The sequence below is a fragment of the Ceratotherium simum genome, chromosome 2 (genome assembly GCF_057802395.1).
Source record: "Ceratotherium simum simum isolate JZ-2026a chromosome 2, ASM5780239v1, whole genome shotgun sequence".
NCBI classification, from domain to species: domain Eukaryota; kingdom Metazoa; phylum Chordata; class Mammalia; order Perissodactyla; family Rhinocerotidae; genus Ceratotherium; species Ceratotherium simum.
In genome coordinates, this window is record NC_141901.1 from 37,131,180 (window position 1) to 37,144,986 (window position 13,807).

The window sequence follows — 13,807 nt, forward strand, 5'->3', positions numbered from 1 at the left end:
CTCCACTCCAACTCTGTCAGCAACAGACTATGGTATTATACAAATCACTTCTGCCTTCCGGTCTTCAGTTCCTCTTTTGAAAGGTGAGGGTAGGTGGTTTGATAATGCGTAAGCTATTTCTAGTCTCATATATTCTATACTTTTGGCTCTGGGGAAATTTCTTAAGAAGAAAAATCCTGAAGTAGTTAACCTTCTGTCTTTACTCCTCGTTCCTAGGAATCATGGATCATGTCAACCACACATGGATCCAGAGTTTCATCCTTGCTGGTTTCACTACCACTGGAATTCTGCGACCTCTTGCATTCTTGGGGACCCTGTGCATCTATCTCCTCACCCTGGCAGGGAACTTGTTCATCATTGTCTTGGTTCAGGCAGATTCTGGACTGTCCACGCCCATGTACTTCTTTATCAGTGTCCTCTCCTTCTTAGAACTCTGGTACGTCAGCACCACGGTGCCCACGCTGCTGCATACATTGCTTTATGGGCGTTCACCCATCTCATCAGTTGCCTGCTTTAGCCAGCTATATGTCTTCCATTCCTTGGGCATGACTGAGTGCTATCTGTTAGGTGTTATGGCGTTGGACCGCTACTTTGCCATCTGTCGCCCACTCCACTACCATGCACTCATGAGCAGAAAAGTACAGTTACGGCTAGCAGGGACCACTTGGGTGGCTGGCTTCTCTGCTGCACTCGTGCCGGCCAGTCTCACAGCCACTCTGCCCTTCTGTTTGAAAGAGGTGGCCCATTACTTTTGTGACCTGGCACCACTAATGCGATTGGCATGTGTGGACACAAGCTGGCATGCTCAAGTTCATATTGTAGTGATAGGCATGATCAATGCATGCAATCTTGTGCTCATTTTAGGACTCTATGGGGGTATCCTGAGAGCTGTGCTGAAGCTACCTTCAGCCGCCAGCCATGCCAAGGCCTTCTCCACCTGTTCCTCCCACATAACTGTAGTGACACTATTCTTCGGCTCTGCCTTCATTGTCTATGTGGGGCCAGCTGGGAGTGGACCTGAAGGCACACACAAGCTTATTGCCTTGGTGTATGCTTTTCTTACCCCTTTTCTCAACCCTATTATTTATACTCTTCGTAATAAGGAAGTGAAGGAGGCTGTCAGGAGGGTCACTCAGAGGATTAAGGCCATGTTGAAGGGACCCTGAGAATCTGTAGAGTCATAGGCCATTCATTTGGTAACTGTAAGAGGTAGTTGGTTAACCAATCAAATAATCAAATACTTTGTCAAACACACTGCATATACCAACTAAAATGGACTGAATCTTGGATTGGGACAAACCGGGAAATTTACAGAGGGAGGAGAAATATGCCCTCTGAACCCATACCTATTTCATATGGGTGAAAGGACATATAAGTTAAAAAATAACCAAAGATAAGGATGCATGTGCAAGTATTTAGGTAGACTGAGAGAGAAATAGAACTGTGTTTGAAAGAATTTGGAAGAACCAATGCTGACTGTGGGTTTGTGTTCAAGATGCAGTTCTTGGAGAAACACTGAGAAAATAGTAAATGAGGTTAGCCAAAAAGAAAAAATAAAAGAACTTCTTGGGTAAATGTTCAGATTTGGATTGGTGAGTCACAGGATGAGAGCTCAAGAGAGTGTGGAGTTCAGTGTTCCTGGGTGATCCTGCAATAAAGAATGTTTGAAGCTGAAGCTGAGAATTTACTCTCTAACGAGGAAGATCAGGGGTTGAGAGATGAGAGTGCTAGATGTGTTGATGGTTAAAAGTGAGTTATAGGAACATATCCTGCACTTTGAATTTGAAATCATCAGTTAGTCAACCATGCAACATCATTAATAGAGTCCTTTGAGTGCAATATTAGCTCTGGGAACCAAGAGGAGATAGAAAAAGGAGGCACTATTTTTGTTTTCAAAGTTTTGTTTAGAAGAGTCAGTTATCTCCTCTCTCTCTCTCTCTCTCTCACACACACACACACACACACACCAGCAGCAACAGTATATTGACTTAATGTCAAGAAACAGACTTTTCCATTTTGCTCTACGTATGTCTGTGGTGGTGTGAGGTCATGAAAAGTAGAGGGAAGGAGTGCATGCATTGGCAGAAAGGGATGAGAAATACAAAAGTAAGCTTCACAGAAGTTTATTCTGACATTTTCCCCAAGACTCAGACTTAGAATCCTAATACCCTGGGCATTCAGTTGTTACTTCTCTGAAAGTTCTCTTCATACCAGGTATGGAATTATAGGATCCCCCTAGGAGATTCCTTGTCTCAGGATAACATGGCTATAGCTCTACTGAAAATACAAAAAGAACACTTATTTTTAAAATAATCTTCTGGGAAGCACTTTTTTTTTTTTTTTTAATGATAGGGTAAATGAGTTTTGGGACTCCTGTTTTTGCCTGTTGATGTTGAAATACTTTATTTCTGATGCAAGGATGACTTGGTGTTTATTTTAACTTATTTTACCAGGAGAAAAATGTGTGTGGGGTGATATACAGTAACATTGATTTCCCTCTCAATTCGGTAATCCTGACTCGATTCATGGAATGTTCTGGAATCCCCACTTATTTAATGCAGATGGGCTGTCCAACTTGAGTTGTTTTTTTTTTTTTTTTTGTATGACAACGTGGCCTCAGCCTCAAGTCAGTTTTCCCTGACCATCCAGCCCAGATCTGGACTACATTCTCTGCTCTGACCTTTGGTGGGTCCTAAGTAAAGGGAAACCCATTTTAATATTATTAAACCATGAAGACTAATTTTGTGGGATGAGAAAAACAACAACAGTAGCAGAAATCAAACCAGTGATTCTTTCCTTTCCCAAGTCAAAGCAATTTTTCTTCTGTTGTGAGAAGTGGATGGGGGTGGGGGAGATGCGCTCATACTGGTAAGACAATTAGACTACGTTCAAGTCTCAGGTTGAGCCAAGGTATAAGTTTTGAAGACTTACTTTGAGCAAGCCCCATTTGCAACTAGGTAAATGTCAACAGGAAGTCATTGAATCACTGAACTTCTGAGTTCAGCATCTGGCAAAAACTCCTCTGTCTTCACACAAGATAAAACTGAAGTCAAGAGGTGGGAAATAACTTAACCAAGGTTACATGGGAATTTAGAAATAGGCTGGAAATGGGATAGCACCAAGGTTTTCTAACCCTTTGTATTATGTCACTACACCATTTGGCTTCTAAGTTGCCTTATTTACCTGAAGCAGAAAATCTGTGACACTGAGCACCACACAGCAGAAGAAGTGGGTGGGAATGAAAATTTGGTGATTCATAGACTTCTTCTGGGACCTATCTCTCCCACAGAGTAACTCTCCTACTTATAGAGAACATGGCCTGCCATGGGGTTTTACAAGGCTTTCCCTGGTCAGCCTTTCTGCTCCAGGCCTCATGCCATCTCTATTTTCCTTTCCGAAGTAGGAATGGACTCTCTACTTCACAGAACCATTCCATGCTCTTGCCTAATTCCATGATCTCTTATGCAGACACAGCACATATACTTTAATATTTTGTGTACATTTTCTCATTAAATTTTCCCATGGCAGGAAAATGGATAAATGTCTTTCAAAAATCCGTTAGTAGGTAAAAACTCAATTCAAAAATTTTAACTCTACTGAGCAAGAGGAAAAAACAATATTTTAAAAACTGAAGGTCTGATTCTGCTGACTGAATCTTCACCTTCCCCATCGTTCCTGCCAACTGTGAGTTTTTCAGAGCCTGTATGAACTGTTGAATCAGGCCACATATGATTTTCATTTAAACATAGGCTAGCTAGAGACAATCATTTTAAACATAATTTGTATTGGCCTGCAGAGTCATTATTGGAAATGTATTTTGTTCTCTACAGTCATAAAGTTCTAAAAAGAAGAAATTGTAGGCAATTTCTTCAGTTCTTTGACTCACTTAGTGAACAAGTCACTAAACCTCTTTGAGCTTTCCCCAAACACAGGGGCATTGATTAGTTGTGGGGTAAATGAGCTTCAACAAATGACCTAGAATCTTCTCAGCTAAACCTTATCCATAGATAAGGAATTTTATTTTAATGAGAATGTACACCCAGGACCTCATAAATTAGAAATTTTGAGGGTGGGATCTAGTAATTTGTGTTTTACCAAGCCTCAAGATGATCTGAAACAAGTTTACCTCTGACAAGCACTAATCTAATCTGATTAGTAGATTGGAAGAGGAACTGGGCGTGTGTAGCCCAGTCCTTTCCCCTGCTCCTCTAGTTGGGATCCAGCCTGCCCAGTTTGTGCTTTCTGGTCTCTACCATGGAGACCTCCCCGTGGAGGAGGTCTGTGGCTTTCAGTGCTTCTTGGTAATCAGGTGGGAGAACCATAAGGCAAATTAACACACTCACTATCATAGTAAGATGTTTGAAAACTTTCCCCTGAGTAAATAATATACCAGGCAGATAAATCATAAGCAAAGATATAAAGATTTAAAGAGAATAATTAACAAGATCCAACCACTGAAGAGGCACATAGAATACAGATCAACTGCACGCACATGTAGAATTAAACAAATGTTAGGCTATAAAATAAGGCTTACTGAAATTTTGTAGCTTTTGTTCTGGAGATCTAATGTACAGCATGGTGACCATAGTTAGTGATACTGTACTATAGACTGGTTTTTTGCTAAGAGGATAGATTTTAAGAGTTTTCACTACAAAAAAAAAAAAAAGAAAGAAAGAAGATGGTAACTATGGGAGGTGATGGATATTTTAATTAGCTTGATTGTGGTGATCATTTCATGTTGTATATGCATATCAAAACATCAAGTTGTAAACTTTAAATACATAAAATTTCAATTATACACCAATAAAGCTGAAAATAAGTTAAAATAAAATAAGCCTCAATGCAGTTAAGAGAATTAATATTACACTGTATAGACTAGTTTCTAAATCATGATATAATTAAATTAGTATTAAATAACTAAATGATAAATTTAAAATGTCCATATGTTTGATATTTAAATTCCCTTCTAAACAACTTATAAATCTAAGAAGAAATTTTAAAGAAAAATAAAAACATTTAGTTGTGAACAATAATAAAAATCACAATTTCAAAACTTTTGGAATAAAGCTAAACTGCTTCTTAGAGAGAAATTCATAGCCTTAAATGTTTATCTTATGAAAGAGGAAATGTGCAAAATTAGTCAAGAAAATGTCCAAGTTAGGAACTTACAAAAATTATAGTAGGAGACACAAAGAAAGTAGAAGGAAGAAAAAGATAAATATGAGAGCAGAAATTAATATGATAAAAATAAATATACAACACAGAGAATATATAAGTTAAAATGTTGGTTCTAGGAAAAAAAATAATAAAATAATTAAACTCCTGACAAGACTAATAAAGAATAAAAGAGAGAGAAGAGTAAAAATAAGAAATGTAAAGAATGAAAAATTGATATAACTATAGGTTCAGCAAAGTTTAAAATGATAATAAGATGATACTGTTAACAACATATGTCAATTAATTAAAAACTTAGTTAGATTTATTTCCAGAAAATTACCAACATCAACTTCAGAATCAGTAGAAAATCCTAATAATACTGATTTAGAAGTTAAAAATACTACTAGAAAGAAAACATTGGACCTAGATGGCTTAACAAGTGAGTTCTACCAAATAGTAAAGAAAAATATAATTCCCATTTTTTTTATTTTTTATTTTATTTTATTTTATTTTTTTATTGTGGTAACATTGGTTTATAACATTGTATAAATTTCAAGTGTACATTATTATACTTCTCTTTCTGCATAGATTACATCATGTTCACCACTCAAATACTAATTACAATCCATCACCACACACATGTGCCTAATCCTTCCCTTTTGCCCACCTCCCTCCCCCCTTCTCCTCTGGTAAGCACCAATCCAATCTCTGTCTCTTTGTGTTTGTTTATTGTTGTTTTTATCTGATTGCCATTTTTATACAACCTCTCAGAGAACGGAAACACTGGAAATACAATTCAACAATGCATTTTATGAAGCTCATCTGATGCTGATTCCGAAATGAATAACACCAGTATATGAAAAAAGGAGTTAGAGGCCAATCACATTCACTAACATAAATGTCAAATTCTCCTTCCAAACACTCCTAAACCAAATTTAATCATCTATATTAAGTGATGGTGATTGAATTTGGCTTATCTCAGGAATGCCAGATTGACTTAACATTTGAAAAGTGAGTAATATAATTTATCATATTAATAGATTCAAAGAGAAAAAACATGATATTTATCTCTTTTGATGCAGGAATAAAAAGCATTCAATAACTATTCATAATTAAAAAATAAGAAACAACAACAATAAAACTACAAATAGAAAAAAACCTCCTTACCCTGATAAAGGGCATTATTTAAAATCATGCAGCAGACCTGATAGTGAGGTATGAAAAGCATTTCCTTTAAGATCAAGAACAAAACAAATTAATGGCTACTACGACTTCTATTCAACATTGATTATAGGTACTGGCTATTGCAGCAAATAAGCAAAAAGAGTAAAGAAATTAAAAGTATAAATACTGGAGAAAACCTGTAATTATTTGTGGATGATTATCTTATCTATGTTTAAGCATAGATAACCACAGATAAATTATTAAAATTAATATGGAGTGTTGACCAGCTTGTTACACAATTTAAAGAAAAAAAAAGCCAATTGCAACAATCATAAAATGTAATTCAAGAGATGGAATTTATAATAGCAACAAAATACATATAAGGTATTTAACAAAAGATGGTCAAAAATTTTTTTGGAAATTCTTATAAATTTGTATTTAAAGTCATTGTGTAATACTTTTATACAAATGATGAGCTAGAGCACATTCATGGGTGGGGAAATCAATATTAGAAAAAATATTTCTGCTGCCTAAACTGACCTGTTGATAAAACAAAATCTCCTACGAAATTCTAAAAGTGGTGTTCACGGAATTGGACAATCTTTCTCGAGGTCAAGAATGGTCTTGATGTTTAAAAAAGAAGAGGAGAAAAGGTGGAGAATGGTGGTGATGGGCGTTTCTACCAGAGTTCAAGTGATTCAGATTTATAAAATAATTTGGTTAAACTCAGTGGCCTAGGAAGGTGAAAGTATTAGAAGAAATTATAATTTAAACTTTGGTTTATATGATACAGAACTATTTTGAATGTGAAGCTTTTTCTCTAATGGTCTTTTAGAAACAGAACTAAAATGGGCCATGTGAGAGTATATTAAATCTATATGAGAAGCCGAAAAATATTCAAAGTTTGGATTACTGAACAGGAGGTTATAGGGCAACTGTCACAATTTATAAGAAGCTCTACATCATGTTCAGCTTAAAAATTGCCAAAAGAAGTGTTTATTTAGTTTTTTTAGATTCCTACAAACTTGAACAGAAGGGAAGGAGAAAATAAATGTGATTATCATTTTAGAAGTTAAAAGCTGTTCTGAATTCTTATAATTTTTTCTCTTGGAAACAAAGGCTATTTTTTTTTTTTTTTTTGGTGTGAAAATACCAAATTCAGATATATCTGAAACGATTAACCACAAATACAAGTTACGAACCATTCTTAATCTTTCATACCAGACAGGCCTCATGACATCCTAAAATCTACTAAATAATATTTTATATCTCATGACAAGCAAGAAGGTTTACATTTTACATGCATAATGAAAATTAACAGCAATGCAGTCTTCATTTTTTTCCCTGAATTCATAGAAATAAAACAGATGTGATCTGTGCTTATGGTAGACTGCCAGGCAGAGTTAACATTAATCGTATCTAAGAATTTTTCTTCAATTTTTTAGCAAGTACAACTGTCTAGTTTCCAGGGGCTTATATAATTGTATTCTTATGCTTCTCCTATTAACAATAATCAAGAGATTTATAAAAGAGTTTCTAAATAACCTTTGCGGTCCAAGTGATGAGTTTATAGTTTCCTTTCAATTATACCTTATTTCCTTCCTAATAGGCTGGCTATTACTGCTGCTTCTTTATCAATTACAGCTTTAGTCTATCTTCTAGATAAGATTCATTAGGATACCAATCATAGAATTATCTTCAGTCACCTGCAGGTTCCAATCCAGACCAAGCCCTGCTTCCTTGAACCCTCCTCCAAATCACCTAACATGAGCCCACATCCTATAATATCCCTTTCTAACACCCCCTACTGAAATGCTCCACAGTCCACATGATGTGTGATTTCTCTCACTGCAGTAAGTCAAGAAAGCCAATTTTGTTAAACTATAAGTGTGTTCCTGTTCTTTGGTTGGAAGGCATTGCCATGTCCTTTGATTCTCAAAGCAACCCAAATGCAGCCTCTTTAAGGGTGAAGAAAATAAGGCTGTGAGATGTTAAGTAACTTACATGTGGTTACAGAGTTATTTGGAGTTTAATTAACAAACATCTGCTTTACACCTGCAGGAATGTGTGTAGACACATTTTAGAAATAATATACTTACTTGTATTTCATCTCACTTAACCTTCACAACACACATTTAAACATGAGAAAGTACAGATTCAAAGAGATAAATGACTGCCTAAGGGCACATAGGTAATGAGTGGCGGTCGGGAGTACAGGCCTTGAGATAGGCACTGTTTGTAGCTATGTGACCGTGGTTATGTTCCTTCCACCACTATCAACACTTCTGGAGGCAGTGGAGCTTAGAAGTGATGAGCACAGGTTCTGGGGTCAGAGTGCTTTGGTTCATAAGCCTGACACGGGCACTTACCAGCTGTGTGACTTTGGGCATATTATTAAACTCTCTGTGCTTTGGTTTCATCAAATGTAAAATGGGGATAACAATTGTACCAACCTCATAGAGTAATCGTGAGGATCGTGTTAGTTAACACATGCATTGTGCTTAGAATGATATGCGTTACCCAGCAAAGGCTCAGTAAATCTGTATTTTATTGGACCCAGGATTCAAATTAAGTTTTCTGAGGCTCCAAAACCCATGCCTTTTTTTAGATCAGGCAACTCCTATGAGAGAGGCTTCTCAAAGGAACAACAATGTGGGGCTGGATCAGGAACGTGATCAGGAGAAGTAATTGGTTGAAAAGATGAGGGGAAATACAAAGTCTCTGGACTTACGAGATGAGGCAAGGAAACATAAGAGTGCATGTGTTTATGGGTGGAGTGATGGGAGGGTTGGGGTCATGTTTTCAGAGCTGGAATCCAAGAGTCTGTGTTAAGAAGTCACTAGAGATGAGGAGAGGGATGGGTGTAGATGAAGGGGTAATGAGATAGCAAACACTTGGGGAAAGGCTTCTCTAGCCCACCTGGTGGAAGGCAGAGTTTGCCTCTATCCAAGTCCCCTCCCAGCAGTCTAGCTTGAGCCAGATTCTCACCTGCCTCTGGGGTTAGAGATGTCTCCCTTGCCTGTGCCCCTCATGGCCTGAAATAGTCAAGGTTAGCTCTGGGGACCCTGCCCCATGGGGATAGGACTCGCTGAAGAGGAGGAAAGTCTCCTAGATCCAGTCCTGATCTCCCACATATATCTGAGCCAGACAAAACAAAAGCAGATACTGAATGATGCTCAGTGGCTGGTAGGTGATCTGGGAGCTACACTAGCTGTAGTGACTGGGGATCTGAAAGGTGGGACCTATAATAAGGGATTTGAAAACACATAATATTTTGAAATCAGAGAATTGGTTTCATAGAAAAATGTCTTAAATAACTGGGACTTGGAATGTCCAATTTTGAGAATCATAGAGAATCAAATTGAAAGAGACTTTAAAGGCCGTCTGGTACGCCATCCTCCCTATTTGATACTTAAATTTACTCTGCAACCAAGAGATTGGCTAACGCTTGCTTTGAAAATATTGAGAGACAGGAAATTGCCCTGTGTGCTGCCACAGACTGGTTATGTGCTGGCATGGATGGCAGAAAGTAGAGGTTTCTGGAAAAATCATTCATGACACAGGAGCTGTGACTAAGAAGATCTAATGAGGTATGGTATTATCTCAGGAGCAGCTGTATTTGAAAAGATTTCACCTAGAGAGGACCATATATAGGCTCTCTAATTATAGGGTTAAGGACACCTGATGATGTAAGAATTTAAGATCCTGAGGTCTTCAGAGTGCTTCTGAAATTATTCCATGTTTGCAAGAACTTACTCGACCTACACATACAGTTGGCTTCAGAAAAGCTCATTTGTAGAAAGATGAAACATCATCAATAACAGTTACCTACACACAAAAGATGATCTTGAATTTAATTTCTCTGGGTCAGTGAGAGTTATAATGGGTTCTTCAACAGTTTAGGGAAAAGGAGGCAAGACAAAATTTGAGATGCTAAGTTCATTTAGATATGCTGAGCTTGAGATGCCTGAGAGGACAATAGGAAGGATGTAGTTAGCCTCAATTGAAAAATAAAACTTAAATCCAGGCTACAGAAAAATTCAAGTACATTCAAGAAACATTGAGTTCACAATTCTGTGCTCATTGTTCTAGGCATTGGTACGGGGATATAAAATAATTAATGAAGTACTATATGTACTCTCAAAGATCTTATCAATTTATGGGAAATACAATATGCTAACTGGACACTTTAAATGTTATGAAGACGTAGAACAAGAAATAAGGAACTTTTTCTGGGGGAGTAAGGAAAGGCTTCTCTAAAGAACCAAGACTTGACCTAATTTGGAAGGATGAGAAGGAGTTGCCAGATGGAGAAAAGAGAAAGAGGGGTAAGCCAGAAGCAAATGGTTGGGGGGGGGGCAAAGATGCCAGAAATATAATGAAGCAAAGATTTCTGTTTTAACATATTTGTCTCCTGTAATTAGAGAGGTGAATGTACAGTCCCTTTAGAATAGAAAAGATTAAAGAAGAGTGACTTAACACTAATTGCTTTGAATCAATTTAGTATTTTAAAATATCAAACCCAGAAGTTTATTTCCACTGCAGAGTATTTGGGTTTAGGAACGATGTTTGGGTTTGCGTGAGTAACACGAGTTGAAAGGAAAGCAATAGGGGTCAACTAATTATTAAATTAATTGTTAAATTAATTAGTTTGATTAAACAATTAGTTTTTATTGAATACCTTTAATGCAACAGCCATTTTGCCAAGGGTTAGGATTACAAAAACAAACAAGAGACAGCAGTTTGTCGGTATGGTGGCTAGAATTTGGACAGTTTTCTCCAAATGCAGTATGATCTACACAAAGTATGGTGTGACTGTCACCGGCTACCCTTTCCATGCTCTTAAAGTCACGTTACGTTTTTTTGTTGTGGTGGTTTCTTTTCTTTTTGCATCTGTTTCAAATTGTGCTTGAAAACAACTAGAATGTCCAATACATTTTTTTTTGTATGAAATTTCACCAAGCCAGCTCTGTATTCCTCATCTATATTTATGCAATTGATGTTCTGAAAATGCAGGATTTATGCTAGCCACTTTATCATGTTCATTTTTGGGTCTGCATTCTCTCACCAGATGTGTTAACCACCTCACTTATCTTTCCATCAGCAACACTTATAAGGCAAATTCACACCTTCATCTCTGAGCTTGAGGTTAGAATAGTTAAATGTCAGTGATGTTTTAAAAATCTGCATCTGATCATGTCATTTATCTGTCTGACGTTCTTCAGCGGCTGCCCACACCTTTTGGGATAACGCCCCAAACCATTGGATGAGCTTCCCAGTTGCCTTACCGTACAGGGGAACGTGCGTTTCCCTGACTCAGGCTGCTTCCTGCTCAGCACCTGTACGTGTGCTTTTTCTCTGAAATGTTTCTTTTCTTCTTTCATCTAACTAACTTGCATTCTTCCTGGAAAATTCAGTTCAAGGGCTTCCTCCTCTGAAAAGCCTTTCTCAGTCATCCTGGTCTGAGAAATTAGCCCCTTGCTTAGTTAGCACTCTGCAGTGTTCTGAATTTCACAGGCTACATTGAGATGACTGACTGATGTGTCTGCTTCCCCTAAGCAATTGTAAGCTTTCTGGTGGCAGAGGCTGCACCTTTTTGAATTCGGTATTCCTTATGCCTGACATATGTGAATTTGATAAGTGTTAATAGCTGTGAACTGATCAATAAGAAAAGACTTGCTGCTGCATTAATCTCATATCCAAAATTTCTGCTTTTGAGACTTGACTGAAGGAAAAACTATGACCCAGGGGTTAGAAAGTTTGGGGAAGTCCACATAGTATAGAGATAAACAGCATGGAATTAGAGTGCATAAATTCAAATTCTGTTCCTGTGACATGTTATCTATATGAAGATAGATCTATATCTTCATTCTCTCTATTCCTGAATTTTCTTATCTGTGAAATAGGTGTAACACGGTATGTATCTCACTGGATGTGTGAAAATTAAGTAAGATATTGAATGCAAAACACTTGTAAAAATGTTTGATGCATAGTGAGTGCTAATAAGAGTTACTATTATGTTTAGAATAGTATTAATAATAGTAGCAGTAATAGTAATAATTAAAGTGCTGCCATTAAATAACAACAACAACAAAAATCAATAAAGAGAAATAAACTTTTGAGTTGGATTTGGCTTCATCTCAATTCAGTTTTTTCTCCTTTCCTTCTCCATCTCAGCCTCCCATGGAGCAACACAACCACTCCAGCCTGGCTGAATTTCTGCTCCTTGGCTTCCCCAAAGTGGGGCATGTCAGAGGCTGGGTTTTTGTCCTGCTGCTATTGGCATACCTGTTCACTCTCTGTGGCAACATGCTCATCATCTTAGTCATACGACTGGATGCAGCCCTACACACACCCATGTACCACTTTGTCAGTATTCTCTCCTTCTTGGAGCTGTGGTATACAACCACCACGATCCCCAAGATGCTAACTAATCTTCTCAGTGAGAAGAAGACCATTTCTTTTGCAGGATGCCTCCTTCAGACCTACTTCTTCCACTCCCTAGGGGCCTCTGAATGCTACCTTCTTACAGCCATGGCCTATGATCGATACCTGGCCATCTGCCGGCCCCTCCACTACCCTGCAATTATCACCCCAACACTCTGTGGCAGGATGGCTGCTGGTTGTTGGGCTTGTGGCTTCCTATGTCCCATTTCTGAAGTCATCTTGATCTGCCAGCTCCCCTTCTGTGGCTACAATGAAATCCAACACATCTTCTGTGACTTTCCACCTCTGCTGAGCCTTGCCTGCAAAGACACATCCACTAATGTCCTGGTGGACTTTGCCATCAATGCCTTTATCATCCTTATCACTTTCTTTTTTATTATGGTTTCTTATGGAAGAATCATTGGGGCTGTACTGAAGATAAAAACATCAGCAGGAAGAAAGAAGGCTTTTTCTACATGTGCCTCACATCTCATTGTGGTCCTCATTTTCTTTGGGAGCATCATCTTCATGTATGTGCGGCTAAAGAAGAGCTATTCAGTGACCCTTGATCGGACACTTGCTGTAGTCTACTCTCTACTAACACCACTGGTCAACCCAATTATCTACAGTCTTCGTCACAAGGAACTCATTACGGCCATCAAGAGGGCCATCTTCCAGAAGTGGGGGGAGAGCTAGTCCAGCTCACCAATGACTTTCTACCAAGGTCCTTCCTCCACTTCAATGTTGATCTCATAAAAGCTCTATGTACCTTTGTTCTGACCTGGAATTATTTTCTGTCATCACACATGCTATGGATCCCATCTCCTCTCATCTTATCAAAGATTTTATTTCTTTATGCTTTTCTTCTATATCCTACATCTTTATGCTTTGCACTTTTTACTTGATCGGTGCTTTCAGCATTTACAAATACTTCAGTATTTCTATTCTTAAAAACAAACACACATTTCCTTGGTCACAGCAAGAGATCTATTTTTCTCTGCTCCCTTTTCCAATTAAACTTCTCAGCATGATTAATGACACAATCTATCTCCTCTTCTTC

The 13,807-nt window shown here is 37.8% G+C and overlaps 2 protein-coding genes across 2 annotated transcripts; both read left to right on the forward strand.

The window, feature by feature from the left end:
• Positions 1-221: 221 nt before the first annotated feature.
• On the forward strand, positions 222-1,166 carry LOC101399791 (olfactory receptor 10C1-like). The gene has a single exon (XM_087418894.1). The coding sequence runs from the start codon at positions 222-224 to the stop codon at positions 1,164-1,166; it is 945 nt and encodes a 314-aa protein (XP_087275020.1).
• An 11,338-nt stretch (positions 1,167-12,504) lies between these two features.
• Positions 12,505-13,459, forward strand: LOC101399538 (olfactory receptor 6N2). The gene is given in 2 exon segments (XM_004442814.3): positions 12,505-13,428; positions 13,430-13,459. Coding segments are annotated over 2 exon segments (954 nt in total).
• The last annotated feature ends 348 nt before the right edge of the window (positions 13,460-13,807 follow it).